The following is a 27,998-nucleotide window of genomic DNA, read 5'->3' on the forward strand; positions in this document are numbered from 1 at the left end:
AGATTTCCTTTATCTATTGTGTGTTCTTATCACCTTTGCCAAAAAAATCGGTTGACTGTAGAGTGTAAGCTTACTTCTTATGTTCCGTGGGTCAGTGTATCTGCTTTCATGCTATTTTAGTTACATTAATCTTGTCCTATGCTTTGAAGTTAGGTACTATAATGCCTTCTGCTTTGTTCATTTTGCTCAAGGTCTCTGGCTACCCCAGGGGTTTTCATGGCTCCATAGCAACATTAGGAGTTTTTTTTTTTTTTCTAGTGAAGAATTCTGTGAAGAATACCACTGGAATTTTTAAATGAGTGAACTGTATTCCTAGATTAGTGTGGACACAGACATTTCAACAACACTCAGACTTTTAATACACGAACATGAGGCGTATTTTCTATTTCTTTGTGTCCTCTTCAGTTTATTTTACCAATGTTTTGTGATTTTCATTGTTAAGATATTGCACTTCTTTGGTCAAATTTATTTTCAGGTATTTTACTGTGTTTTGGTCAAAATAATTGTTCAAAAATACTTCTAGGTATTTTGTTGTTTTGTTTTTATAGTTATTGAAAATATAATTGCTTCCTTGAACTCCTTTTCAGATAATTCACCCATAGTGTATGGCAACACTACTGACTTTTGTGTGTTGATTTTGTATCCTGCAACTTTGCTGAATTTGTTGATTGGTTCTAATGGGTGTTTGGTGGAATCTTCAGAGTTTCCTATGTAAATGTGTTTTCTGCATGTATTGAGATGATCATTTGTGGGTTTTTGCCCTTTACTCCATGGTATCTTGTAGTGTTTATTGACTTGCATGTATTGAACCATCCTTGCATCCCTGTGATAAATCCCACTTGGTCATGGTGAATGTTTTTAAAATGTGCTCTTGAATCTGTTTTCTGGTGTTTTGTCAAGACTTTTTATATATGTCCATCAAGGATATTGACTCAATTGACTATATTCATTCTCATTCCCCACCTCCCTGCTCCTCACTTAAACTTCTATTTTTTTCTAGTCACTATCAATGCAATTACCAGGTTTTTCAGAGAAATATGCTTTCCCCTTTGCTAGACTAACACTTTTCATTCACATAGTTTACGCCTCATTTGATTACCAATAGAAAATGGTTGATTTTTTATGTAGAAATAGTTTGAGATTTGAAATGTTGTTTTGGATTATTTTTCTTCAGAGCAAGTAGAAGATAATCTAAAACCAAGATGTGCTGAAGCTTTTCACTACCTTAAGGATGCACCCGAGGTAGGTTTAATTGGTATACTTGCAACTAACATTCAGATTGACCTCAATAATGTTACACATACTCCCATAAATCTCAAAATCAAAGCCATAAAATTTTAAAGTAGAATTGATCCAGGAGACTACAGAGAAAAATTCATTCAGAGAACTAGTAAAGGAAAGTCACTTAAGAGAGTCTCTTAAGTATTAACATATTATTTATAAACTGTGATAATTGTAATTATGGACAGAGAAATATCAAGATGTTTATACTTACTAGCAGTTACAACTGAGTATGTATTTCTGTATTTTATAATTTTAAAGTTTTTACCAGATTCAATGCCCAGATTGTAAGTCTTAGGCTCATTTATATAGTGTATTAGGTTGGAAATAAATACTAATAAATACTAATGTCACAATCAATTTGCTCATAACAAAAAATTTAGATCTATACAAAACGTGTACTACTTTTATTTTAAAGCTAAACATGTGCTTATCATTTTTAAATTAGGTAATGTAAGAAGTCACTGCACAAAGTCCTCTCATTCATTTTTTTAAAAGATTTATTTATTTTTATTGAAATGCAGGTTAATTGAGAGAAGGAGAGACAAAGAGAAAGAGATCTTCCATCTGCTGGTTTATTCCCCAAATGACTACAATGATTGGAGTTGATTTATCTGAAGCCAGGAGGAGCCAGGAGCTTCTTCTGGGTCTCCCACATGAGTATAGGCGTCCAACAACTTGAGCCATCCTCTGCTGCTTCCCCAGGTTATAAGCAGGGAGCTGGATTGGAAGTGGAGCAGCTAGCTTAATTTTCCAGATACTTCTTCTTGAACTTAATCTTTATATTCCTAGGATACATATCCAAGAAATGTTCTAAGAAACAGCATATTTCTTCTTTCACTAATATACCTGTTTCATAATTTGGATGAGTTGAATTAGGATTCAAAAGCTTTTTTTTTTTTCTTTAGACTTTAAAGATACTATTCTACTATCCCATGAAATTTTCTGTTGCTTTGAAAAATTCTGTATTGTCATAAGAGACAAGATTATTTTTCTGGAAACTTTAAGACCTTCTGCCCATCAGTGTTTCTCTGAGATGTCTACAGAATTACCCAGGGGTGGCAATTTTACTTCAGTTAATTCTATTCAACATTCATGGACCCTGCTTTATAGCCAGTGTCTTTAAAAGTTTTTTTTTAATTGTATTTTTGATGATCTTCTAGCCAAGTGTCTTTAGGCCTAAAAAATCTATTATTTCTTTGATGATTTAATCTGCACTACTTTCTCCATTTTCTATTGTTATGTACTAGATTTCTTGGATTGGTCTCTACAACACCTTTCATTCCTTTCTGTTGCTGAAAATTTGCCCTTAATTATGAGAAATGTCTCCGTTTCCTCTTTCAGTCATTTTCCCACATTTTTGCTCAGCAATCATATCTTAGGTTTCCAATATTTTTTTCTTATTCCCTGCAGTGGTTTTTCTCCCCTATAAAATCCTGTCAACAATTTTCTCAAAAATTTCCCAAGGATAATTACAGTTTTTTTAAAAAATATTTTTTATGTTTCTTAAAGTATCCATTACAAGACATCACCTATTTAGAATAGAGTATGTCTTGAACTTGGACTTCCCAGTGTGTACCTAACTATGGAAAGTGACTTTCCATTGTATATAAATCACCTAGTTTTTTTTTTTTAATGCTTGTTTTCATTTACCTTTCATTTACATAAAAGGCAGAGAGAGAGAATCCATCAAGTACCTACATAGACATGGGTGAGCCAGATCAAAGCCAGAAGCTGGAAAGTCCATCTGGGCATTCCATGTGAGTGGCAGAGGCCCATGCACGTGAGCCATTAACAGCCTTCTTCCAGGCACATTAGTGAGAAGCTGGGTTGGAAGCTGGAGAAGGTGGACTTGAATCAGTACTTTCTATGTGGATGTCAGGGACCTGATTTACTTTGCACAAATCCTGCCCCAAATTATGTAGGTTAGTTGTTTATCTATATATTTATAACTTTATGAAACAGTTGCATAGGCACTGAGATTCTGCCCTTTCCAAAAATCCCCTCCACTCCGATTTCCTCTTTGTTATTATGATACTATAGTATTTCAGAAATAGTCATAAGTGCATCATTCTATTATTTAAGTGTATCCTGACATTGTAGGTATTGACAATGACAGAGAGTCCAATATCCTATTGTCAAGATATATTTAACAGTTTCTTTCGGAATCCATCTTTGAGTTGGAAATAGAGATGCATACTGAATGGTATCTTTGCATCTGGAGATGATAGTCTTGTTCACAGGTAACTATATATCCCCTTAAATGAAAAGTCATAAAACAAAATCCATAACAGGAAGAAAACCAAAAAATTTACAACAACATAAGTGAAATAAAATTCTACTGAATAATTAATGTGTGGCTAGAGAAATGAAAAAAAAAAAAACCTTTTTTAAGCAAACAGTGCTATTATATGACCCAAGAGTCACTGAATTAATGAGAGAAAAACCTTTTTGATGAAATAAAAATAAAAGCAAAAATAGCAAAACCCATGAGATGCAACAAAAACAATATTGAAAGGGACATTTATAATATTAGATGCTTATAAAAAATTAAAATATCTCAAATAAATTATGTAATAGTGCAACTCAAGGACTTATTAAAAAAAGAAAAAATGAACAAGAGGCAAGATTGATAAAAATCACAGCAAAAATAAATGAAATTGAAAACAAAAAAAAATTATCGATTTCAACAAGAGGCATTTTTATAGGAGATGGGCAAAACAGGCTTTTAGCCCGATTAGCAAAGAAAAGCAAGAGAGAAAAACCAAGTAAAATTAGAGGTGAAAAAATAAACATCCTAACAAATTAGTAAGGTGATCTCTTCTTGCTGCATGGATCCTTCTATCATTATGTGGTGTCTTTCTTCATCCCTTCTAATATTTTTCACATCAAAGTCTGTCTTGTCTGAAATAAGAAAGGCTACACCAGCTCAGTTTTCTTTTCCATTAGCCTGGGATATCTTTTGTAATAGCAGCCCAAACAAAATTTAAAAGATACTGAATTTTCATTTGCTCTTATTTAAGAGCAAAGCTGTGGATTAATTTGTTTATAGGATGCTGCCATTAACTTTTGCAGAGTTGCAGTATTGGCTATCTGAGCCTCTGAGTTCTCAATCAACTAGCTCTGCCTTAGGGTGGGAGGGCAGAGAGGAGGCAGGTTGTTGTGCAGTCTTCATTCCAGACCGCAAAATGAGAACAGTTTTTTTTTTTTCTGGGGAGCCAAAACCCACACTGAGGTGGCCAATTAGCTTAGCAGCTGCAGCTGGTTAAGATACCCTGCTTTCACCAGAGTTCCAAACCTGAGCCTAGCTCCTAACTTCCTGCTAATGCAAACACTGCAAGTCTGTGCTATTGGCTCAAGAAATTGGGCTCCTGCCATTCATGAGAGACCCAAATTGATTCCTGGCTCTGGGTATCTGCCTGGCATAGACAGGCACTATGGAAATGAGCAGAGGGTAGGAGCTCTCTGCCACTTTGCTTCTCAAACAGCTATTTAATACCTCCCACACTAGTAGGAGGTGTTTTTGTTTTGTTTTGTTTTGTTTTGTTTTGTTTTATTTTAAAACCTGAATTCGATGAAATGTTATGGCCTGTGCCTTTGCATGTGGGTAGGGTAGCTGCTAGAAAGTGGAGGAAATGGCAACTGGTTTAAAAAGCCCAAAGTCAGACTTTCAGTTGGCTTATTTCTTCACAACTTTCATCTTGATACTACAGGTTTTATTCTTTTAAAAAAGTTATTTTCAGCAGTTCTCATCCAGTATTTGTAATGTTTTTAATTGTTTTTGGACTTTCGGAAATTTGCTGATATCTCTTGTCATTGCTGAATCTCTCTTTTACTAATGCATACATATCCATGAGCATCTCTCTATTCTCTATTGCAGATTGATTCTTTTTGTATTTGTTTGCTCTAATTGTGAAGCAATTTCAGCATTGCGTGGCTATAAACACCATAATTTCTTTAACTAGATTTTCTGTTCCTGACACATTGTGAATTTATCTTACTTTTTTTTATCAATCATAGTTGTAACATCAGCTTTAAAGCATACTAATTTCAATATAGAGGATTTCAGGATTAATCTCATCTGACTACTTTTTCTATTTATAAAATATTTTTTTAATTTGAAAGGTAAAGTTAGAGAAACAGAGAGACCTTCTATCCACTGGTTCACTCTAGAGGGAGTCGCAAGAATCAGGGCTGAGCCAGGAACTCCTTCTGTTCTGTGGATAGCTGGCACTCAACACTTGTAATACCTTCCACTGCTTCTCCTAGGCCATTAGCAATGAGCTGGATCAGAAATGGAATAACCAGGACCTGAGCTGGCACCCACATTGGATGCTGGCATCACAGGAAGCTGCTTAACTCACTAAGCCACAGCACTGGTCCCCAATTGTTTTTCTATTAAAGCTAACCTGTTGTTGTTTTTATTTTCCTGGCTGTTATATGTTGAGTTTGATCTTGGACATCATGACTGTTATGTACTGGAGAATCCAGGGTCTGTTCTAGTTCTACAAACAGAGTTTATCTGTTTATAGCAATCAAGAACGATGAATTAAAACACAAGGTGACTCTCAAGCAATAGTTCAAATTTTAGTAACATGATGATATCCTCAGTGGCCATTTAGAGTTTTCCCTAAACATCCATGGTTCACAGGTCAGCCAAAACTCTGGACCGGAAGACACCTACATACAGAAGTTCCTCCTAAAAGAGCTCTTCCCATACGCAGAAGATGTAACATGTCCCTCTTTGTGACAGCACGTTTTCTTCTGCTGTTGAGTTTTGGTCACCCTGAACTCTGTCCTTTGTTCTTCCACTCAGAATAATCTGGGTTTCCTATCAGTGTTTTAGATGCCCCTTGCAAAGCCAACCTCAGCCTGTCATCTAACTACAAGTCCCCCAAACAGTGACTTCACCTGATACAGGTCAATTTGTCCACGTTTCAACACTTTAATTTGTTAACTGTTTCTGCTTACTCTCATGGGACAGCAAGTGTGTGTGTGTGTGTGTGTGCAAGCACACACATATGAGGGATAATAAGCATTATTTTAGTCATGCTGAATCTGAATTCATCATGTTACTCTTGGTGGATGATACTCTCCCTGTGCCATAGATGAGTATATCACCAATAACTATGATGACTCTAGCTTTTTACATAAATATAATTTTTTAAAAATGCATTAAGGAGAGGGTGGATGGTCCAACAGTTAAGCTGCTGGATTGGGGCTTCCATATCCCACCTCACAATGCCCGGGTTTGAGTCCTGGTTCTACCTGATTTCAGCTTTCTGTTTATGTGCACCCTTGGAAGCTGTGAAAATGTCCCAAATATGAAGCTCTCACCACTCATCTGAGAGATTTGTATGATGTTACTGACTCCAGGCTGCAGCCTGGCCTAGCTGCTGATGCTGCAGATATTTAGGGCCAGAGCCAATAGCTCGGAGCTCCTTCTCTTTCTCTCTTCCAAATAAAAAAGCAAGTTTTAAAAGTAAATGGAATTATATTGGTATTCTTTATAAGTGTGATTTCTTTGAAAGGCAGATATAAACATTCAAAAAGAGAGAAGGAGAGAGAGATTTAAAAATCTCATCTGCTAGTTCACTCCTACCAAGCCATGAGCTGAGGCACTAAGAAATCACTCTTGGTCTCCCACACGGGTGGAAGGGGAACAATCATGTAAGCTATCGTCATTCCTTCCAAGATGTGAATTAATAGGAACCTGGAGTTGAGATGGGGCCGCTCTGATATGGGAAGCAGGTTGGTCAAGTGGTAGTACAACTGTTGTATCAAATGCCCACCCTAAAATATTGTTTATCATATTAAAAATACTTTCTCTTTTTCTTCAATGATCATTTTTAATAACAGTTATTGAATTTGCTAAATGTACACTCAGGGTTGCAGCTATTGAAATTATTGTTTTTCTCCTTTTGGATAGTTTAAGTGATGAAACACAAAATATTCATTAGAAAATGTTCAATCATGGATTACCTGTTTTTAGCCACTGTAAAATGAGCATTAAATACAGTGTTCATTTTACTACTTTAGTTTGGCTTTGTGGAAAATCCTGAAGGCATAAGTGAGATTTGTTTTTAGATTTCTTTTGAAACATTGCTTTCAGATTTTTGTATTAAGGAGATCACAGCTAAATGGTACTATTAATTACTTCTTAACTTACTCAATAATACATCCATGGGATATATTTATTGCATGCAAATTTGAAAGAACTGATCTATTATTTTATTTAAGTCTGGCTACTCTTTAAAACTACCATTTTAAAAAAGGTTTACTTATTTTTATTGCAAAGTCAGATATACAGAGAGAAGGAGAGACAGAGAGGAATATCTTCCTTTTGTTGATTCACTCCCCAAGTGACCACAACGGCCTGTGCAGCGCCAATCTGAAGCTGGGAGCCAAGAATTTCCTCCAGGTCTCTCACATGCGTGCAGGGTCCCAAAGCTTTGGGCCGTCCTCGGCTATTTTCCCAGGCCACAAGCAGGGAGTTGGATGGGAAGTGGAGCTGCCAAGATTAGAACCGGCGCCCATATGGGATCCCAGCACATTCAAGGCAAGAACTTTAGCCACTAGACCGTTGCGCCGGGCCCAAAACTACCACTTTTAGAAAGGGGATCATTTACAACTCCTTTAGGAACCATCAGTATGTTCAAATTTTCTACTAGTTTTCAAGATAGTTTGGTGATTTTTCTTTGTGATCAAATTATTGTTTTACTCTTAATGCCACCATAATGTAACACTTCCTGAATGATTTTCATGCATTTACGGTATTGATTGCTGTGGCTCTTACTGATACTGCGTACTGCGTAATAGTGGTTACTATGATTGATTTATGTTCATCACATCAATAAAAATGTGAGGCTTTTTTGTTGGTTAGATTTTTGCCATATTCAATATTTTCATTTTATGTTATCCAAGACTAAACATACTCTTTGTCTTATGTGAAAAATGTTGCAGGTCCTAAACAATTATTTATTTGGTTTGTTGATCAAGAATCACAAACCACGGAGTTGACTTTCTTATTGCTATGCATATTTTGGATATCAAGATTTGTGTATTTTTATAAAAAGCACAAGGGCCTAATCTGAGTTTGTTACCTTGGAGAATCTGGGCCACTCTCTTCCTCAATTTCTCTCCCTTTAATCAGAACAAGTTTCCTGTGCATATTCTATGTTAGTCAGTAAAGGAAGGAAGACCCTTTCCTCGGAATTTGAATTTTAGATTTTACCTGCACTTGGTTATTTTTATTATTATTATTCTCATTGGAAGTGCAGATATACAGAGAGAAGGAAATAGAGAAAGATTTGTTCTCTGCCTTACTACCCAAATGGCCACAACAGCCAGAACTGAGCTGATCTAAAGCCAGGAGCCAGGAGCTTCTTCCATGTCTCCCACATGGGTGCAGGGTCCCAAGACTTTGGACCATACTCGACTGCTTTCCAGATCACAGACAGGGAGCTGGATGAGAGGTGTAGTAGCTGCTATACAAACTGACTCCTATGGGATCCTGGCAGATGCAAGACAAGAATTCAGTCACTGGGCTATTGCACTGGTCCCCCTGCACTTGGAGAAATAAATTTTATGTGAATTTAAAGGTTGTGTTTCAGATAAAAAGACAACGCAATTTAATAAAAAGTGAGTATTGGCAACTCTTTAAACATGTATGGGTTACAGATATCCTATTGAGGTGCCAGTGCAGTGGCTCAACAGCCTAATCCTCTGCCATCATCAAATATGGGCACCAATTCATGTCCCAGCAGCTCCACTTCAGGTCCAGTTCCCTAATTGTTATCACCTAGGGTGTGCAATAGCAGGAAGCTGGAACAGGAAGTGAAGCCAGGGTTTGAACCTAGGTCTACAACATGGAATGCAATTGTTCCAAACAGCATTTTAATTGCTGTGACAAATATTTGCCCCTTCTATTCTGCAGGTTTGCTTTTTTATCCTTAAAGTAGTAGTGATAATTTCCACATTATAGGGCTATCTGAGAGTAAAGTAAAGCATTCATTAAAACATTAAATGAACAAGAAAACCATTATCATCAATCGATATCCAAATATCAAGTACAGATGATTTATAAATATATACCCAGAAAGAAGGAGTTTCTATCATAGTTTCTCTTTTTTCCTCGTGTTTAACTATAAAATGCACAACCCTTACATAGTCTGCATTCACAGTCTCCACAATCCCGTGGAAGATCCTTGGGTTCGGCAACCCTGTCTCCTGAACTCAGCACTCCAACTAACGCTTCGGAAAGGCAAAAGGGCTCTACTTCATGTGCAGGTATTTCTGTGGTTTATATTGAAATAACTGAAACTTAATTGCGCCCAAATTTAGGATATAAACTTGAAGAATATCTTTAATCAAGTACTATTTTTGATTATACTACCTTATTTTATTACTTAAAATAGTTGAAGACTATTTAAAAACTGGTAAAGTCCAAATTATATAACATGGCACATAAAATCTTACCAAGTTTTCTTTTTTAAAGGTTATATTTATTTATTTGATAGGCAGTTACAGACAGAAGAAGAGAAAGTTGAGAGAGAGTGAGAAAGCGAGATAAAAAGAAAGAGTGAATGAGAGAGAGAGATTCTCCAGCCCCTGGTTCACTCTTCAAATGGCCAGAATGGCCAAGTCTGGACCAGAATCCAGGAGCTTCTTCCTGTCTCCCATGGGGGTGGCAGAGGCCCAAGCACTTGTTCCATCCTCTGCTACTTTCCCAGGCACATTAGCAGAGAGCTAAATTGGAAGTACACCAGCTGAGACACAAAACAATGTGCATCGAGACACTAGCACTGGGCCAAATGAAAGTCAGGGGCTGGCACTCCATCCATGTCTCCCATGTGAACAGCAGAGTCCCAAGTACTTGGGCCATTATCTGCTGCTTTCCCAGTTATAGCAAATGGGAGTGGAATCAGAGTATGACACCTGGGACCTGAACTGGCATTCCAATACATTCAATACAACTGGATGGCTGCCACACACAGTGGTTTAACACACTGTGTCAGAATGCCAGCCCCTCCAGTCTTCCACTAAAGCTGTCTGTGCACATTGCATTGATTCTAGTTCTATTTAACATGCTATTCCAATATGTGTGAGTTGATCTAGATTCGCTTCTGTTACCAAAACATATTTCTCTCCTATCAGTCTTTACTGGGAGAAAGTTTGTCGCAAGTTAAAGAAAATCCAACAGCATGTAGTTTAAATATTGGAAGTACTTATTATCCCAGATAAAAATAAATCTACTGGTAAGGCAGTTCTAAAGTTTATCAATTCATGGGCTAAATGATATCATCAAATATCTAGTTCCCCCATATTTCCTCAACTGTCTTACCATCTTAGCAGATGATTTCTCCTTCTATGCTTGCTTTATAACAAGGTGACATCCCAGATGACAGCATTTACCCATTGCTAGACCAATGAGTCATTGTGGGCTTATCTCAGTGTTTCCAATTTTCCACACCATCCACAGTAATAGCTTTTATATAATATAGTAATCTGTCTAATCCATCTTCCTATCAATCATCTCTTTTAAGATTCAACTTCTTAGAATTCTAGTTACCTTTCTTTCTCTCTGGTAGTTAAACATGATTTCAATATTTTGGCGGAGTTTTTAAACCACTATTACTAAGGATACAGGTGATACCCTCTAATAAATTATATTTTGTTATATAGAATGCTAGTCAAGCGACACTAAATTGTTTTCACAAAGTGTGAATGGGTTGTAGCTCATATTTTGAAAAACAAAGGTTTAGAAGTATAGGATTTATTTCCTCAACTTGAGAAGAGCCCCAGCTTCCTTTGAAGGATATAGTTGCTCATAGGACAAGATTAGAGTCTGTAAAAAAAAAAAAAAAAAAAAAAAAGATTAGAGTCTGTGAGGAAAGGGAGAAAGTGGACTTGCCAAGTTATACTATACTAATAGTTTTACCTAAATGTCACATATTCGCTGAAGTGTAACCTTGAGAGCTGTGGCAGGATATTGTGCCTTTTCAGCAAAGTAAAGCTCTCTATAAAAGGTTTATAAAATTTTGCTTTTATTTCATTTGAATAGCAGATGGACAAAGAGACAGCAAGGTTTAGATTCATCCTCTGACTCAGTACCTGAATGTCCTTAAAAGTCAGGGCTGGGTCAGATCAAAACCAAAAAACCAGAATTCATTCTGGGGCTCCCATGTGAGCGGTAGGGATTCAAATACTTGAGCATTCACTTGCTGCCTCCCAGGAATTAATTGGTAAGAAACTGGAATTAGGACTGGAGTAGAACTCAAACATAGACACTCTGAAATGGCATGCTGATCCCTAAGCAGTGTTAACCCTTGTGCTAAATGCCTGATTCCATATTTTCTCTCCAGAAACTTTCTATGCTTCTTTTATCAGGGCACCAAGTTAAAACTTTTGGGAGGGCTTGGTGCTATAGCATAGTGGTTTAAGTCCTCGCCTTGAATGTGCTGGGATCCCATATGGGCGCTGGTTCTAATCGCAGCAGGCCCACTTCCCATCCAGCTCCCTGCTTGTGGCCTGGGAAAGTAGTCAAGGATGGCCCAAAGCTTTGGGACCCTGCACGCATGTGAGAGACCTGGAAGAGCTCCTAGCTCCTGACTCCTGGCTTTGGATTGGCTTAGCTCCAGCCGTTGTGGCCTCTTGGGGAGTGAACCATAGGACAGAAGACCTTCCTCTCTGTCTCTCCTTCTCTCTGTATATCTGCCTTTCTAATAAAAATAAATAAATCTTGAAAAAAAATTTGGGGAAAGTTTGCAACATAAATGAACATTTATCTCCATCGAAGTAAAAAATTAAATATAAAAATTAAATATTTAAAAAGTCATTAAAACACCATAAGATGTTTGATCCCAAACTGAAAGACAGCCTTTCATGCATTACAATGTGAGGCAACTTAAATGAATATACCAAAAGTATGTGTAACCTAATTTCCTGGGAGAAATCAATAACATTGAAAGAGCTGGGAGAAGATATTCTGAAATATCTGTATGAATTACCTTCCTACACAGACATACTCAACTTAAAGTTAGCAAACTTCAAACTTCCCCTAGGAATTAATTTCTTTATTGCAAGTCAACAGCATTCCAAGTCTGTTAGCAGGATTTTGAAAGAAATAGGATGGTTACAACCAGTCAATTCTTCCTGTCTTCAAATATACTCAAAGTTAGGGTAAAATCTCTCAGCGTGGATTTATAAAATCTAAAAGGGAAGGTTGGTGATAGAAAAGAAAAAGGTATAATTTTGCAGGGTGGGCATTTGACAGAGCGGTTAAAATTAAAAGCAATACGGCCTGCTTTCCCAGTCCATACTGCATGGGACCCCCACATGCATCATAGTGTCCGTGGTTGGGTACTTGCTCTGCTCCCAATCCCAGCTTACCTTCAGTGCACACTCTGGCAAGTAGCAGGTGATGGCTGAGATAGCTGAGTCCCTGCCACTCGGGTGAGAGTGAGTTTCTAGCTCCTGGCTAGAACACACACACCACACACACAACCACTGTGTTGCTTCTGTCACGGCTTTTTCTGTTTTCTCAGAGAAGGCAGGCAAGATCTAATGGCCTTCACAGTTTGAGAGTATTTGGGAGAGAGTACTAGAGACAGAATTGTTTTTAAAGTCACAGGCATTGTTAACACGGAACATTAAATCGTGTGACTAACAGCAACAAATACATGGAAACCTGCTCAGAAGTGAAGCAGCCAGGACTTCCAGGACACCCTGATGTATGAGTGGCAAGCGTCTCCAGAGGCAGCTTCATGCCCTGCAGCACAATGCCAATCTCTTTGTTGCATGTGTGTGCTTATCAGTTACCCTCTGTAGCTGAGATATACTTTAATCCATTAGAATTTTTGGTCTTATCTCTTCAAGCATATGTTCTTTATCATTTTCCCAATGTTTTTCTTCCAGAACTCTTAGGTAACTGATAAAAACTTTTAAGTTTACCTTTCATGGCTTTAGCAATTTCTGTGCATATCTAGTGTATCTGTTGGTTTTTTCGTTCAATTTGTTGATTACGGGAGGCTGTTCTCCCAGCTGCTTGCCTTCCTGCCTTAATATACCTTCCTGTGGGAGATGCCCTCCATAGCTATTATAAGTGAAGCATCACATTCATATTCTTTCATAATATTTACAAGAATTTGGGGTTACTTTCTATATGCATTTATTTGTTGGTTCACTTGATTATTGACTAACTTCTCCCTCTGGAATACAGGTTTCCAACCAGTGTACTGAGGTTATGAGTGTGCTAAAATATTGATTGTATAGCCCTTGAGTCTGCTCTGTGACCGCTTTGGTAACCTGTCACAAGTAGACTCAACATTTATCTTATCCCAGAGTCTATGCAAATAGTATCAGCTGGAATGTTTGCTATGAAATAGAAGATGCTGGAAAGTATTTTAGATAAGATATTTTCAAAATGTCGTAATACATACATATCCTCTATGAAAATCTTTTTCAGTTTCAGCACAAATTGAAAATAAAACTAGCAACTCATTGGATTCTCTGGATCACTTAGAAGATGATATCAACAAAAGGTAACTTATTTTATAATTTTTAAGGCATACATTAGATTCTTAGGGTCACAGCAAATGCAAGATAACTAACATAATTCTCATGTGAACATGATCCAAAGAAAACTGATCCAATAAACTTCATAGGCAGAAAATTTTTGCTCGGATGAGTCATGCTTCTAACAGTGGGAGTTCTCTTTATTTTATAAGAGGCCAGAATTTATTCCTCTTGATCATTATTAACATTTAGTCTCAAGAAACAATCCAATTAATAGTTCAAGACTGTTTAGTCAGTAGGTGTCAGATCCAGATCTTGAAAACACTAAATGGAGAGAAGGACATGGAAAAATAAGTATAGAGAACACAATTATGTTTTTGGAGTAGAGACAAAAATTTATACTATGACAGAACTGTGAAAAAATTGGTTCTTATTTTTCATATGAAGGTCTGATCTTTCCCATGAGCCCATTAATCTGCAAAATGGGGAGAAACATTAATCCAGTGTGTTGTAGATTTTGCAGTAATAATGAACTACCTACTGAGGTTTAACTCAGTCCTTCTGTTTCTTTCTGAGAATGTACCAGAGCGTGTGAGTGAAGGGTTCACTGGACTTTGTGGCTGAGGGTCACAGCTGGCACTCTCGTGCTGCTTCCAGAGTTGGTGACTATAGGTCTTTTCCCTAAGCATCCTGTGACTGCTGACATCTGGGCTTCAGGAACTCATAGTCTTTTCCATGTGAGCTTGCTGGAGCACACCCTCAACTGCCAGTGCTCCAACTCTCCGTCCATGCTCTACATATAGCTAGGGAGATCTGGAGGGAAATCCATGTTTTCTGCCTTCCTAGATGCACCATTCCATCCTCTTCACAAAATTGGAGTCAATTTGAGTTCTTGTAAAGTTTCTCCCAGGTCCTCCACAAAGAATATGTCAAATAGTTCTTAACATTTTAGTGCTCTCCCCAAACTACCCCATGCACCTCTTGCTCACTCAAAAACAACAACAACAACAAGGCGCACACAGCACTGCCTTGCTTCTATCCCAGTTTTTGCTGTTTTCTCACAGAAGGTAGGCAAGAACTAATGGCCTTCACCATTTGAGAGGGTTTGGGAGAGGGTTTGTTTGGTGATGTTGGCAGTGATTTCTAGAGATAGAGGGAGGCAGTGGGATGGAGCCTGGCTGGCAGGATGAAGTCAGCACTAGAAATATTTTCCCAAATTTGTTTGCATTTTCAGAAGAAAAGCTTATCCACAGATGAATGGTTCTAACATAAAAGAAAATAAATCTACCAGACATCACCAATTAAGTGATTATTATTCACTAAAAAAGAAAACCTTGGTGCCTTTATGCTTTGAGGATGAACTGAAAAATCCAAATGCCAAGATAATCGTTAGTCCCACAAAGAGAGAACCTTTCCACACGGTAATAAAACATCTATTGTTTTCAGTAAATGTACTTACTAATATTCACTTGGAGGAATATCACGTATATGACCAGAATTTTTAATAAATTTATTTAAGCTCTTAGGTTCACATTCCAACACATAAATTGTTAATATTCTTTTCTAGAACGACCGTCAGGTCTGGGAATTTCTGGAAATCTTGTTTGTCTTAATGAAGAATGCTTTATCAAATTTGATTGACTGTAGCAGACATACAAAATAAAATGTCATTTAAAAACTGACGGAATCATGTGTTGATTTTCCTAGCTATTATTTTAGCTGTTCTGACCAGCATATACATTTATATAAGGCTATTTGGGAGCCCGCAGAGCATCTAGCAGGACTAGGGAGGCAAATTAGCTTCAGGAATCAATTGCAGCCTCAGCCTGATCCTCTCAGTTTCACACCATCTTATGGTAGGCAACAGAGGCTCTTTCCAAGACTTTTTGACAAGGCTGATGTTCAAAGCTGGACAGGCTTCCAGCACCCTCCACAGCCTTCACAGTGTTTTCATGTAACGCAGTGTTGCTTTTTCTGAATTGAAGACTCTGGTAGGTGTGGGTGATTGGCAGAGCCTGGATCACCCAAAGAAGCTGGCAGAGGCAGTTTCTGCCTAAAACATCGGACTTACAAACTTGTAAAATGGGAAATGGCCTACGATGTGGGTAAGTTAAAAAATCTGCCAACACTGCACGACTGTGGCTCAAGAGGCAATACTGGTACACAACTCATTTCAAAACTAAATCTTTTGTTAGACTTTTAATAATCACAGGCATTACTTTGTCTTTTACACTAAGTGCATTCAAATGTTAAGACTAAATTTTTATTTCATTAACTTCATTTGTAAATAAAAGAATTATTTACTGAGAATTTTATTTTTAGAAAATTAAATTTTAATTTATTTAAAATTTGTATTAATATGGAGAGCAGATTTTATTAATTCATATGTAAAAAGGCAGCCATATTTCTTTCCTCCAACCTTCTTCAATTCCTCTCCTTTCCTTTCTTTGATTTTTGAAAAGACAAATATTAATTCATTTTATAATCACAGGCTTAATTGATCATTAATAATAATATTCAATAAGTACAAACTTTAAATTAAATATTGATAACACATATTTTGAAACAATTTCTTTGGAATTGATTTTTCTGCTAAGTGCAGAAAATAGGGATTGTAAAAACAAATAATATGAGTATAGGAAAAAAATCAAAGACTGGCTCAGATTTTTGTGTCAAACTATTACTTTGGTTATTTCACAATTATCAACCACATTTTTATGAGTCAAGTATTATGCTGTTAGTGTGCAATAATAAGTAAACATTGTAGAGATAATTTTGAATTTTTTGAATTATGTACCAGAGTATCATGATATTATAACTTTGGCTTGTAATCAGTTATGTCTCTTTTAATTCTTTATTCGATATATTTTTAGATATTCTTTTTTAGATTTCTGTAGCATGGAAATCTAAGAAATTCAAAAATAATGTTCCATCTTACCCACTCTCTTACTTTGCAATTACAAAATTTGAAACATATAAGAATTATAGTTATTTCTTCTTATCCCATTTTATTTCAAAAATAATTAAAGAAGGCCAAAGATTTGGATTTTATCCCTTACATGTCATAAAATATTAAGAGGAAAAGAAAGTATATTACATATAAGTACATTTTTGTATTTATTTGAATATCATGATTATTCATATAAATACTCTGTGTAAACAGTGTTGGGGTTATTTATAATTTCAATGTTTAATATATATTTCTTGCCTCAAAAGATTTATACCAAGTATCCTTTTTTTCAATTCACAGGAACAAAGTGAAACAAATCCCATCATTTTTCATGACACAAGAAATATACAGATGTCACTTTTGACCAAAAATAGACTTTCTCCCTATCCTTTGGACTATGAAGAAGACTTTTATTTACGTAAAAGAACAAATTTTGTTTTAGAGAGAAATTGTGACGTTCTCAAATCTTTAGTTAGTGGGCAGTCTATCACTCTTTGCAAGCCCCCCAAAACTACAGCTACAGCGTGGAAGAAAGAGAAATGCTTCATGCCTTTTGAAACAGGCAATGGGGCCATAAAGGAGAGACTAAAGGAGAACACTAACTATCAGAAATTAGAAAAGGGATCTTGCAAGAAATCCCCGCAAGCTTCTTCCAGCCTAGCCAAAACAGTCGCAGATTACCTGGATAAAGCCATTGCTCAAGAAGTGAGTCCTGACACTGACACATGTGATCAAATGTCCCACACACACAAACTCAGTACCTCACCTGTCAGATCCTACTCAAAATCTGCCAAAAATACACTCAAAGTACATAAATCAAGTAATGTAACACCACTGGATGATTTGTTAACCTTGCCAAGTGAAAATTAATTGCCTCATAAAGCACCACTTACACAGCAAGTTAGGGGTAAACGAAGCCAATAATCATTTCAAGATTATAGAGGAACTTACTCAGATAAAAATGTTCTAATGGATGTTATAAGAAAGGCCCACAAATTAGAGTTAACACATCAACAGTAATCAGTTCAAGAACAAGCAAACCTTGTAACAAATAATAAGACAAAAGAAGTAGCTACCAACAAGATGAACTAGTTCATAGCTGTTATTTCAGTTGGTCTGATCAATCAGTAACATGCCTGCAATAAATTCTGACTTGGTGAGAAGCTTGACATAAGCTGACTGGAAATTTACTGTGAAAAGTCAAATAGTTGATTATCAAATAGACTTGCTATTCAGTTAATGAACATGAGTTAATCACACACCTGAGATTTCCATAATCATGGGGAAATAGTGTTACAGTAGCAATTTAAGCAATTAAACATTTTATAAAATAGCTTTTACAGTTAATGTTGGAACTTCATTATAAAATGTTTTTTTCAAATATAACTTTTTAATGAATCAATAATTTAAATTTATAATATTTAGCAACCAAAATAATTTTGTGGCAAATCCTGTAAGTGGTGAATATTTTAAGGTATATTTTTACATCACTATTTTATTGTTTCCAATTAACACAAATAGTATAAAAGTAAAATTCAATAAAGAAGTTATATATTAATAACTCATTTACCATCCATTTGCTTGGAATTCAGAATGCATTTCACATACAACTAGACTAGGAGTGATATATTGATATTAACCTATGGAAGCTTTCTAAACTTACAAATTTATTCCATAGAATAAGTGAAAACAATAAGAAGCAAAACTTTTATAATTCCAATAATTTAAAAACAGTAATGATAAAACTTAATAAGAAAATTAATTTTTGATTTTTAGTAATAGAGAAGTAGTTTGGATTAATGAAGGGAGGTCTTTTGAAATTTGATCGAAAAACCCGTTTGGGTGCTATTTCTATTTCAAACCTGAGACTTTCTCTATTGTGTGTCATTAATATATTCATAGTCATCGGTTCACCAGATTCAGACAAACTTTGACAAGTGCAGGTTTCTGAAAACTTTAAGATCACACCACTGGACAAGGCAAGCAGTCCCAGAAGGTCAATGAAGAAACTAATTGTTCACAAACCTGCTAACATAATGTCCAGCAGAATCAATTGACTACCAGGGGAGTGCTTTGTCAGATTTTCTGGCTAAGTCAACCAATGCAGTAATTATTAACATAAGCAATCTGAATTAACTCCATAAGATTGATCCAAGTTCAACTGCCTAAAATAATCTACCTAGCATACAGTAATATGCATAGGAACTTGAGAAGCAAAACTGATATTTAAAAGATAGTAAGTTTAGTATGAGACATGAACAGATAGATGATGCCTGGATGGCCAACTGGTGCTTCCTAGACCTGTTAGGCCTCCATAATCAGAAGCCAGAATACCTGAGTTTAAGTGCTGCATCCACTCCCAATTCCAGTTTCCTGCTAATGTGGATCCTGTGAGGCAATGTTGATGGCTCAGGAAGTTGGGTCTTTGTCACCCATTTGGGAGACATGAATTGAATTTTTTCTCTGGGATTCAGCCTGACCCATCCCAGCTATTGCAGGCTTTTGGAGAGTGAATGAGAAGATGAGCATTTCAAAGATCTAATGTTCCTACTTGGTCAGTTAATTCTCTCTCTTGCTCACTCAGTCTCTTGTACTCGTGTGTATGTGTGTGTGTGTGTTGCTATCTTTGCCTCTCAGATAAATAAGTAATTCAAAGTGCTCTTTTATGGATTTCTGGAGAAATATCTCATGACAGAGGTTTCTGCCTCAATGGACAAGTTATTAAAAAAAATTAAATAAACTATTACACAAAGGCCAACTCGTTGGTTCAACTGGTAGTCCTCTCTCTCCAAAGCACTGGCATTCTATACAGGTATTGGCTTGTGTCCTGGTTGTTCCACTTCCCATCCATCTCCCTGCTTGTTGCCTGAGAGAGCAGTAAAGCATGGCCCAAAGCTTGGGACCCTGCACCCACGTGGGAGACTTAGAAGAAGCTCCTGGCTTCTGCATCCATTTATGGAATGAACCAGTAGAGAAAGGGTCTTTTTGTCTCTTTTTCTCTCTGTAAATCTTCCTTCCCAACAAAATAAATAAATCTTTTTTTAAAAATAAGCTATTATAAATACAGAGGCAGATGATATCCTAGACAAGTACATTTCCAAGGTCACATACATATCAAAACTTCACTCTGTTACCACAAAACCGTTGTCTCTCTTTTCCTTATATTTATTCTTTGTGTCTGATAAGATAATGTGACATTTATTAATTCATAATAGATAACGTCTGTGAAGATCTTGATTAGTTTTGTATATTAAACCAAAATCCCTAAGTTATCTTGGAAATGACACTCTATAACACATTTTAATGATGTTTCTAGTGTGACTATTCATTCAAATTATATATATGGTCTTTTATTTTGAATTAAGCTTTATACTTACATATTCAGAATCCCATTTAAAGGCTAATAGCAGGCAAAACTTACACTGAAGTAGTAAATTATTCCATTAAATGAATAACAAAAAAGAAAAAAGGAATGATTCAAAAGTATGCACACAAACTTATAACCCCAATCCCTTAGATTTTGGTAGTTTTCAAATACATAATGATTCAGTGATGGAGTCTTTGGTTAATATTACTAGTGCTGTCATATAGGTAATCCCTAATGTATACAATATCCCACAAACACCTGTCTGGTGTGCCACTCCAGTATATGAAAATCAACCGTAAGAATTGGCAACTTTTAAGGGCCAGTGTAGAATAGCGACCTTAAGAGCACCACTGTCACCTTGTAACAACTGGAAGCTGAACACTTTAATTTGCACCAGAGAATGAAGAAGAAATTTCCAGAAGGCATAAATAACCCTAAGTGGGAATCTCTTGGTAGAATGTTTATCCCAGGGGTTGGTATATTATAAATGAAGAAGTCTGTCTCCAACATTTGCTACTGCAGCTTGCTCTATAAGAAAAACTATCAAGCCCAGTATGATGACTTTATGGTTAAATCCTTACCTTGCAGGAGCCAGGATCCTATATGAGTGCCGGTTCATGTCCCAGTGCTCTACTTGCCTTCCAGCTCCTTGCTTATGGCTTGGGAAATCAGTAAAGGATGACCCAAAGCCTTGGGACCCTGCACACACATGAGAGACTCAGAAGAGGCTCCTGGTTCCTGACTTCAGATCAGCTCAGCTTCAGATATTGTATATATTTGGGGACTGAACTAGTAAACACAAGATCTTTCTGTGTCTCCTCTCTGTAAATCCGATCTGCCTTTCAAATTAAAAAAAAAAACTTTTCATAAAAAAAGAGAAAATATCTATTGCTACGCGCCAAATTGGCTTAAATTCTCTTGATACAGATATTTCAGATGACAGCATTGTGCAGGACAACTTCTTGATCAAATGAGTATGTAAAAGTTTTCTACTGTTGAATAAATACATCTGGGTATGATAAAAACTCACTTGCAAGAAATCAACAAATCACACAACCAGAATAAGTAGATTCTTCTCCAGTTATTTACTCATTTTAACTTTTTGGTTTGTAGGCACTCCTGTAGTATACATCAGTTTCCTGGTGTGATCTGCTTACTGATTGCTTCTCACAATACTCCCCCTGGTGTGCTGTATCATCTCAGGAACCTCAAATGTTTATATGCATCCTTCCGTGGTGCAGGAAATAGTCTTATTTTAATTAGACCAATAAAAACAGAACTAAATCATTCAACTGACTTGATATCGTGATTGTGAATTCCATCCTGAGATCAAATAAATCATTATGATGATGGTAGAGAATGACACCCATGCCCAAGGTTGTAATCAATAAATTGATGGAGACAATGAACAGAATGGGAGACTATGAAAGGCAGCAGGCAGGAAGCCATTAGTCTGAGGTTCTACACTTTGAGTTTCTGCTTAACCTAACAGTATATATATAAAAAGCATGACATTTAGGAGTTTCATGGCATGAACAGAATTTGGCTTCCTAAACTTATGCAAATGTTTAAATCCCAAAGTCTTAGTAATGTCTAATGGATTAATGTTAGTTTGTTGTGAATGGAGATCTGATTCAATTGTGTCAAGGAGCAGGACCCAGTGGGAGATCTTCAAATCCCTGGGGGTTTGCTCTTGGTTATGTAAGCCAGGTGCTCCTCTTGTCCGTTTCTGATTCCTGGGTTGTCATGTGATCATCCCTTCACCATTCTCTGGCTTCATCAGATACCTGAAACAAAAGGGTCACCTGCACAGAACCTCCAAAGTGTAAGCCAAAATAAACTCCCTGCCTTCCTAAGAAGCCTTTTCGTGTGCTTTTATTTAAAATAATGAAAACCTAATGCAGTCCAATGTCTACCCTTTGCCAGAAGCTGGGTTTTAGTCAATTACAGGCATGCAAGTCAATATATGATGCCCAAATAAGCCAGAAGCCTAGCTGCAGCTCACCAAGAACTTAATACTTCGTTTCTGTGTTCAGCCCATAAAAGATCTCATCCTGCTAAAAGGAGTTTTCTGAATTTCTTCTGGTTCTGAGTGCTGCCAATTCATGAATTGTCTGTGCTTATATTCTGCTAAAATTCATTTGTTTAAGGTTTTTCTTTTAACCTCCAGAGCCAGGAACAGCAGCAAGCTTGTGGGGATTATGAGAAGGAACGATTCAAGAAATCTGAGGATGGACAGAGGCACATGGTTCCTGCCCATGCACATTCAGCGGAAAGGAAACTGGGCTAATAAATGCCTGAACATGGTTCTCCACATAATCTGTTTTGCTTATAATGCATCCAATTGGCAAAAATCAACTAAAATCAAGAGTTAATACAAGTCTTAGATGATTACGAGGCAACACAGGAGCCAAAGTCACAATTAAGGAGAGCTACTCTGAGGTCTGCAGAGCCTCAGCATCAATCCCCGAGTCACTTCCTACTTACAGCTAGATGCCTCTATTGCCTCAACTGAATCACAACACTGGCATCAGAGAATCTGTTCATGTAACCACACAAACTCATATCCCAGGGCACAGAGTGGGGCGCAGGGTAGAGAGATGGGGGAGGCAGTTGAGAAATATTCAGCAGAAGCTAAAGTCCCTTGATCTACTGCACTGGACACAGGAACAATAATGACCAGTTAAATTTTTTCTTAGAATAATTTCAGAAAGTTAAAAAATATGGCTATCATACATATGAAAAGGAACATGTCAGGGATTGTATTCAACTCATTAAAAACTACAGAGAAGGATATTCAGAGTAGTTTAGGGCCCTACACAGTAGCCTAGTGGCTAAAGTTCTTGCCTTGCACGCACCGGTATCCCATATGGTTGCTGGGTCTAATCTCGGCAGCCCCACTTCTCATCCAGCTCCCTGCTTGCATCCTGGGAAAGCAGTCAAGGAAGGCCCAAAACTTTGGGATCCTAAAATCATGTGGGAGACTTGGGGGAGACTCTGGGCTCCTGACTTCAGATTGGTGCAGCTCCAGCAATTGCAGCCACTTGGAGACTGAATCAGCAGATGGAAGATCTTCCTCTCTGTCTCTTCTCCTCTTTGTATATCTGACTTTCTAATCAACAAAAATGTGGATTAAAATAAAAAATACAGACTTATATATTCAGAGAAGTAAAAACATGTTACAGTACTAATTGCGGAAGTGACTAACATCATATTGGGAGAAACTGAAAACGTTGGAGTTTTTTAAAAGATTTACTTATTTCATTGGAAAGTCAGATATACATAGAGGAGGAGGAGAGAGAGAAGAGCTTCCATCCAATGATTCACTCCCCAAGTGGCTGCAACAGCTGGTGCTGTGTCGATCCGAAGTCAGGAGCTCTTTTGGGTCTCCCACGCAGCTGCAGGGTCCCAGGGCTTTGGGCCGTCCTCTAGTGCTTTCCCAGGCCACAAGCAGGGAGCTGGATGGGAAATGGAGCTGCTAGGATTAGAAACGACCCCATATGGGATCCCAGCATGTTCAAGGCGAGGACTTTAACCGCTAGGCCACCGCTCCGTGCCCTGGAATTTTCTTTTGGAAGGAAATCAATTGTATCATTGCAGATAAATTTTAGGCACATTGCAATGTATGACAATGCTGCATTGCTATCGGTTTTCTACAAGTTAACCTCTTCGAAATAGTTAGACAAAGTGTATATACCTATAGACCTAATTAATCCAATATGGACAATTGACATGTCAGACAATTCCCAGTACTTTTCTGAAAGGATATACAGCCATTACTTGTTTCTAAGAACCAGACTACATTTTAAACAATGCTTCAGTCCAGGCTAGGCTGCATTACCTACTGCCAAGTGTCATGGCTGGGCATAGGCAGGCCCAGGAGAGGCTGCAGCACCTGCTGGTATGATCAAGAACAGGGACCAGGGGCGAGCCTGGTAGGGAATCCTTGGGGACATCCTGCTAGGCTGCAGTGCCTGACAATGCATAGAAAAGCAAGGTCTGGGAGTGAGCCATGCTGGGCTGACCTGCAATACCCACGGTACATGAAAGAGTTGGTACTGGAGTCTGGCCTGGTATGTGAACTTTGAGGAGGCCTCTGTTGGGCTGCAGCACCCACTAACGTTCATGAGATCAGGGTTGGGGTGTTGGGGTGGGCCTGGCTGGTCTGGGCTACAGCACCCACTGGCACACTCAGAAGTCCAGGGCTAAGGATAGGGCCAGATCAGACTAGATCACAACACCCACCAATGAGTTTGGGGCCAAGGATATAACAGGCTGGAGTAGACTTGACTTCAGAACCTACTGACACACATGAGAACTAGGACTCAAGGTGGGTCTGGTAGGAGATCTTTTGGGATATTCCAGCTACGTTGAAGTACCCCGTGGTGCATGCAAGAGCTGGGGCTGGGGGTGGGCCAAACTAGGTTAGGCTGCAGCACCCACCAGTAAGAACCAGAAAGGGATTCAGGCCACACTATGCTAGACCACAGCACCTACTAGAATGCATGAGAGTTAGAGCTAGGGGCGAGTCTGGTAGGGGATCTTTAGGGACACCCATGTTAGGCCAGGTAACTCATGTGCTGGGGTGTGTTGTGCTGGGCCAGGCCACAACACCTGCCAGCAAGAGCTAGAGCTAGGGGTGGACCAATCCATGTTAGGCTATGTGACTGTTGCTAAGGACCAGGGCTGGGGAGTCACAATAGAAATTCATAGGGGTTCCTCAAACCAGGCTGTAGAACCCACTGGTGTGCATGAAAACAGGCTGGGGGCAGGCCACAATGGGCTAGGCCACACAGCACCTGCTGGTACAGGCAAGAACTAGAGTGGGAGCTGGGGTGGGCTGCATTGCAGCACCTGATTGTAGGCACAAAAACTGGGAGTGGGGCTTACCAGGTAGGGTTCTTCAGGGTTGCCCCTACTAGGCTCTATCACCACCAGTGCATGTGAGAGCCGTGCCTTGGGGCAGGCTGGGCAGGGCTAGGCTGCAGAACTTGCCAGTTTGTATTAAAGGCTAAAACAGGTTGGAATTGACCAAGCAGCTGCACCAACTGGCACAGGTGTTGGTGCATTGGGCTGATTGAGCCAAACTCTGTACCAGCTGGCACACATGACACCAAGGTCTAAACCACGTGAGGTTTCTTAGTGGCTTCCAAACTGGATACCTGTGCTCTTGATCTCTGACCTCAGAGAAAATCAAACGGACATGTAGTCTAATCCTGGAGTAAACATTGCAGGACTGGGCCACTTCAGTTGTTGATCCTCATGCAAGAATGGAGAGCATTCCTAGATGAACATGAACAAGATAGCCAACTCATCTAAGCCATCAGAAGACTTGGAGTATTTCATCGTAAGATGGAAAGAAGGGCAGGTTGAGCAACACTCCAGGCCAGACTCTATGACAAGCACCTTAGTCTGTAGATGCACTGAGATAGACATGGACAGCCCGCAGGCTTTAGAAAGAATTTCACATCTCTGGAGCAGCACAGCTGACAAACTCTCATAACAATTAAGACCACTCAAGTAATACCCTCAGAACATTCTTCCCCATCAAACTGTCTTCATCCTTGGGTGCTAATACAGTGTGACAGCAAATAGCAGCACACTTTCTCTGCCCCTTCTGTTCTGTGGACACAGGAGGGAAAACTGAAACACTGAAATCACACACCTCTCCACCCACCCAACCCTCTCCATCCTAATTGGAATCAGAAGCCCACCTGTGTATGTAACCCTTTCAGCTTTTTAATAAATACTAAATTTTTTAAAATTACAGGGGATATAAAGTGCCATATCACCAAACCATTAACAAAATTCAGATTGCTTGCCAAATAGGCAAAACTGAATGAAACATCACATGAAAGACGAGTCTCAGTACAGGTTAAGTGTAGTAATTACCAGAGGATTCCTTGAAATCAGACTTTGTCAGCAATTGCCCTTTTGATTAGCCACTGAATTTTTACATACTTTTTGAGAAATGCTTCCTTAAAAATTTAGCAAAATCTTGCAATATTTTATATATATCTAGTTGCTCTCGTTCAAGTTGTGATATATTTTACCCCAAATCTATATTTGATAATGAAATATTCTAATTTTAATTAAAGTATGTATTTTAGTCTTTTTAAAGAAACATTTCTGTAGGGAACCATTCATACATTTAAACACACCTAGGGAGCTAATTTTTTTCCTGGATTCAGGGTTCTAGAATTGAATATGAGTATAATTTGAACAGAACAGTAATTCAATACCTCAAGGGAGAATTAAAACCAGAGATTACTCAAACTGAGGGTATAATTATAGAAACACATCCCATTTAAAGCCTATTTTGTTCTAATGAAAATCTTTATGGTGTATATAGTCTTCCCAGAAAAGAGATAGGACTACGCATGCACGGCTAACGCAGTGAGGCAAGAAAGAAACAAAGGATAGTCAGAGAAGTAGGTAAGTCCAAAGTGGCATTTAGTTTTTCAACGTGCCTACAGAGTTCATTTGATCCAAAAGCTGCACTGTGAGCAATACATCTGGATTCAAACTACAGGCTCTCCATTTCAAGTACATGCTACATGTTTAGTGACCGTAGTTGCTCACTGGTACTGAAATTACACTGAAAACAATTCTATGTTACTCTTTTGCCTTGTTCCCACCCTCCCCCCCCGAATTCTTACTATCTTGTGCTTTTCTTCCTTTTCATTCATCGTTTAGCTTAGGACCTCCTGGGTGAGTTGAGTCTTGAAAACCATCCAGGTTGGAATCATTTAATAGAATGTTCTACAATGAAGGAAGTATTCTAGACAGAGCACCTTATAATATAGTGGCTAAAAGCCACATGTTACTATTAAAGACTTAAAAATTTTCTAAGGAAGGCTTTCTCAAATTTAGCAGAGTTAACATTTTGAATTGGATAATCATTTGTTCTTTTTCATTTTTATTTTAACTTTTTAAATTTCTGTTTATATAAGGGGAACAAATTTCATGCATTTCATACACACAATTTTAACAGCATAATGATACTTGTCTCCCCAACCCTTCTTCCTCCCTCTATCTCTCCCTTCCTCCTTCTCCCTTCTTATTTTTCTTTGAATTTTTACAATAACATATTCTCAATTTACTTTATAATCACAAGCTTAGCCCTCTACTAAATAATTTAATCAGCAAGCAGGAAAGAAACTGTATCACATAATACAATGTTAACAACAATAAAAAAAAAAGAAAGGTATTATGAATTTTAGGGGAAAATTTCACAGAATTACAGTGTCTTTCTTATACTTTCATGTGTCAATCACATGATTTTACTGGTACTGACAACCGACCAACTGATTAAGGTGATAATACCAAATTTGTCTATTGCAAAGGCACTGGTTCCTTCACACATATGGAAGACCCAGAAAAAGATTCTGGCTCCCAGCTTTAGCTTGGCAGTGCCCTGGCCATTGGGACTATTGGGGGAATGAATCAGCAAATGAAACTGGTTTCTTTCTCTCTCTCTCTCTCTTTCCCTCTTTTCTGTAACTCTGACTTTCAAAAAAAAGAAGAAGAAGAAGAAGAAGAAGAAGAAGAAGAAGAAGGAAACATAAAAGAACAAGAACAACAACAACAAAAAACAATAAAATTGAGATCCAGTCCCTGAAAGGGATTAGTGTTGGACAAACACCAACTAATGTAGAGAGTATTAAAAAAAAAGTAGAAAATGTGTGTATGTGTAATTAAAGTTCAGTTGAGAGCACCTCAAAATAGAATGTTAAAATCTTAAGGCAAACCATGTAACCCTCATGGTTACCACAAACAGAATACCTATAGAAAACATGCAGATGAAAATGGGAATGGAGAGCCTGGTGTCATGGTGTAGCAGATTAAGAAAATGCCTGTAATGCTGACATCCCACATCTGAGC

The 27,998-nt window shown here is 37.8% G+C and overlaps 1 protein-coding gene across 2 annotated transcripts in view; it reads left to right on the forward strand.

The window, feature by feature from the left end:
• Nucleotides 1–21,401, forward strand: part of CUNH1orf141 (chromosome unknown C1orf141 homolog) — a 59,116-nt gene extending 37,715 nt beyond the window's left edge. The window contains exons 5-10 of one of the 2 annotated variants that reach the window (XM_040978624.1): nt 1,175–1,242; nt 9,465–9,570; nt 13,748–13,823; nt 15,032–15,218; nt 17,048–17,452; nt 21,228–21,401. In XM_040978624.1, coding sequence (XP_040834558.1) covers nt 1,175–1,242; nt 9,465–9,570; nt 13,748–13,823; nt 15,032–15,218; nt 17,048–17,452; nt 21,228–21,239 — 854 coding nt within the window. In that variant the 3' untranslated portion in view covers nt 21,240–21,401. Of the gene's footprint in view, nt 1–1,174; nt 1,243–9,464; nt 9,571–13,747; nt 13,824–15,031; nt 15,219–15,364; nt 15,477–17,047; nt 17,453–21,227 lie in introns of those variants that run through there. The other variant, XM_040978625.1, reaches the window with a different exon arrangement.
• The last annotated feature ends 6,597 nt before the right edge of the window (nt 21,402–27,998 follow it).

The sequence above is a fragment of the Ochotona curzoniae genome, unplaced genomic scaffold (assembly GCF_017591425.1).
Source record: "Ochotona curzoniae isolate NIBS_2020 unplaced genomic scaffold, NIBS_Ocur_1.0 contig_291, whole genome shotgun sequence".
Taxonomy (NCBI): domain Eukaryota; kingdom Metazoa; phylum Chordata; class Mammalia; order Lagomorpha; family Ochotonidae; genus Ochotona; species Ochotona curzoniae.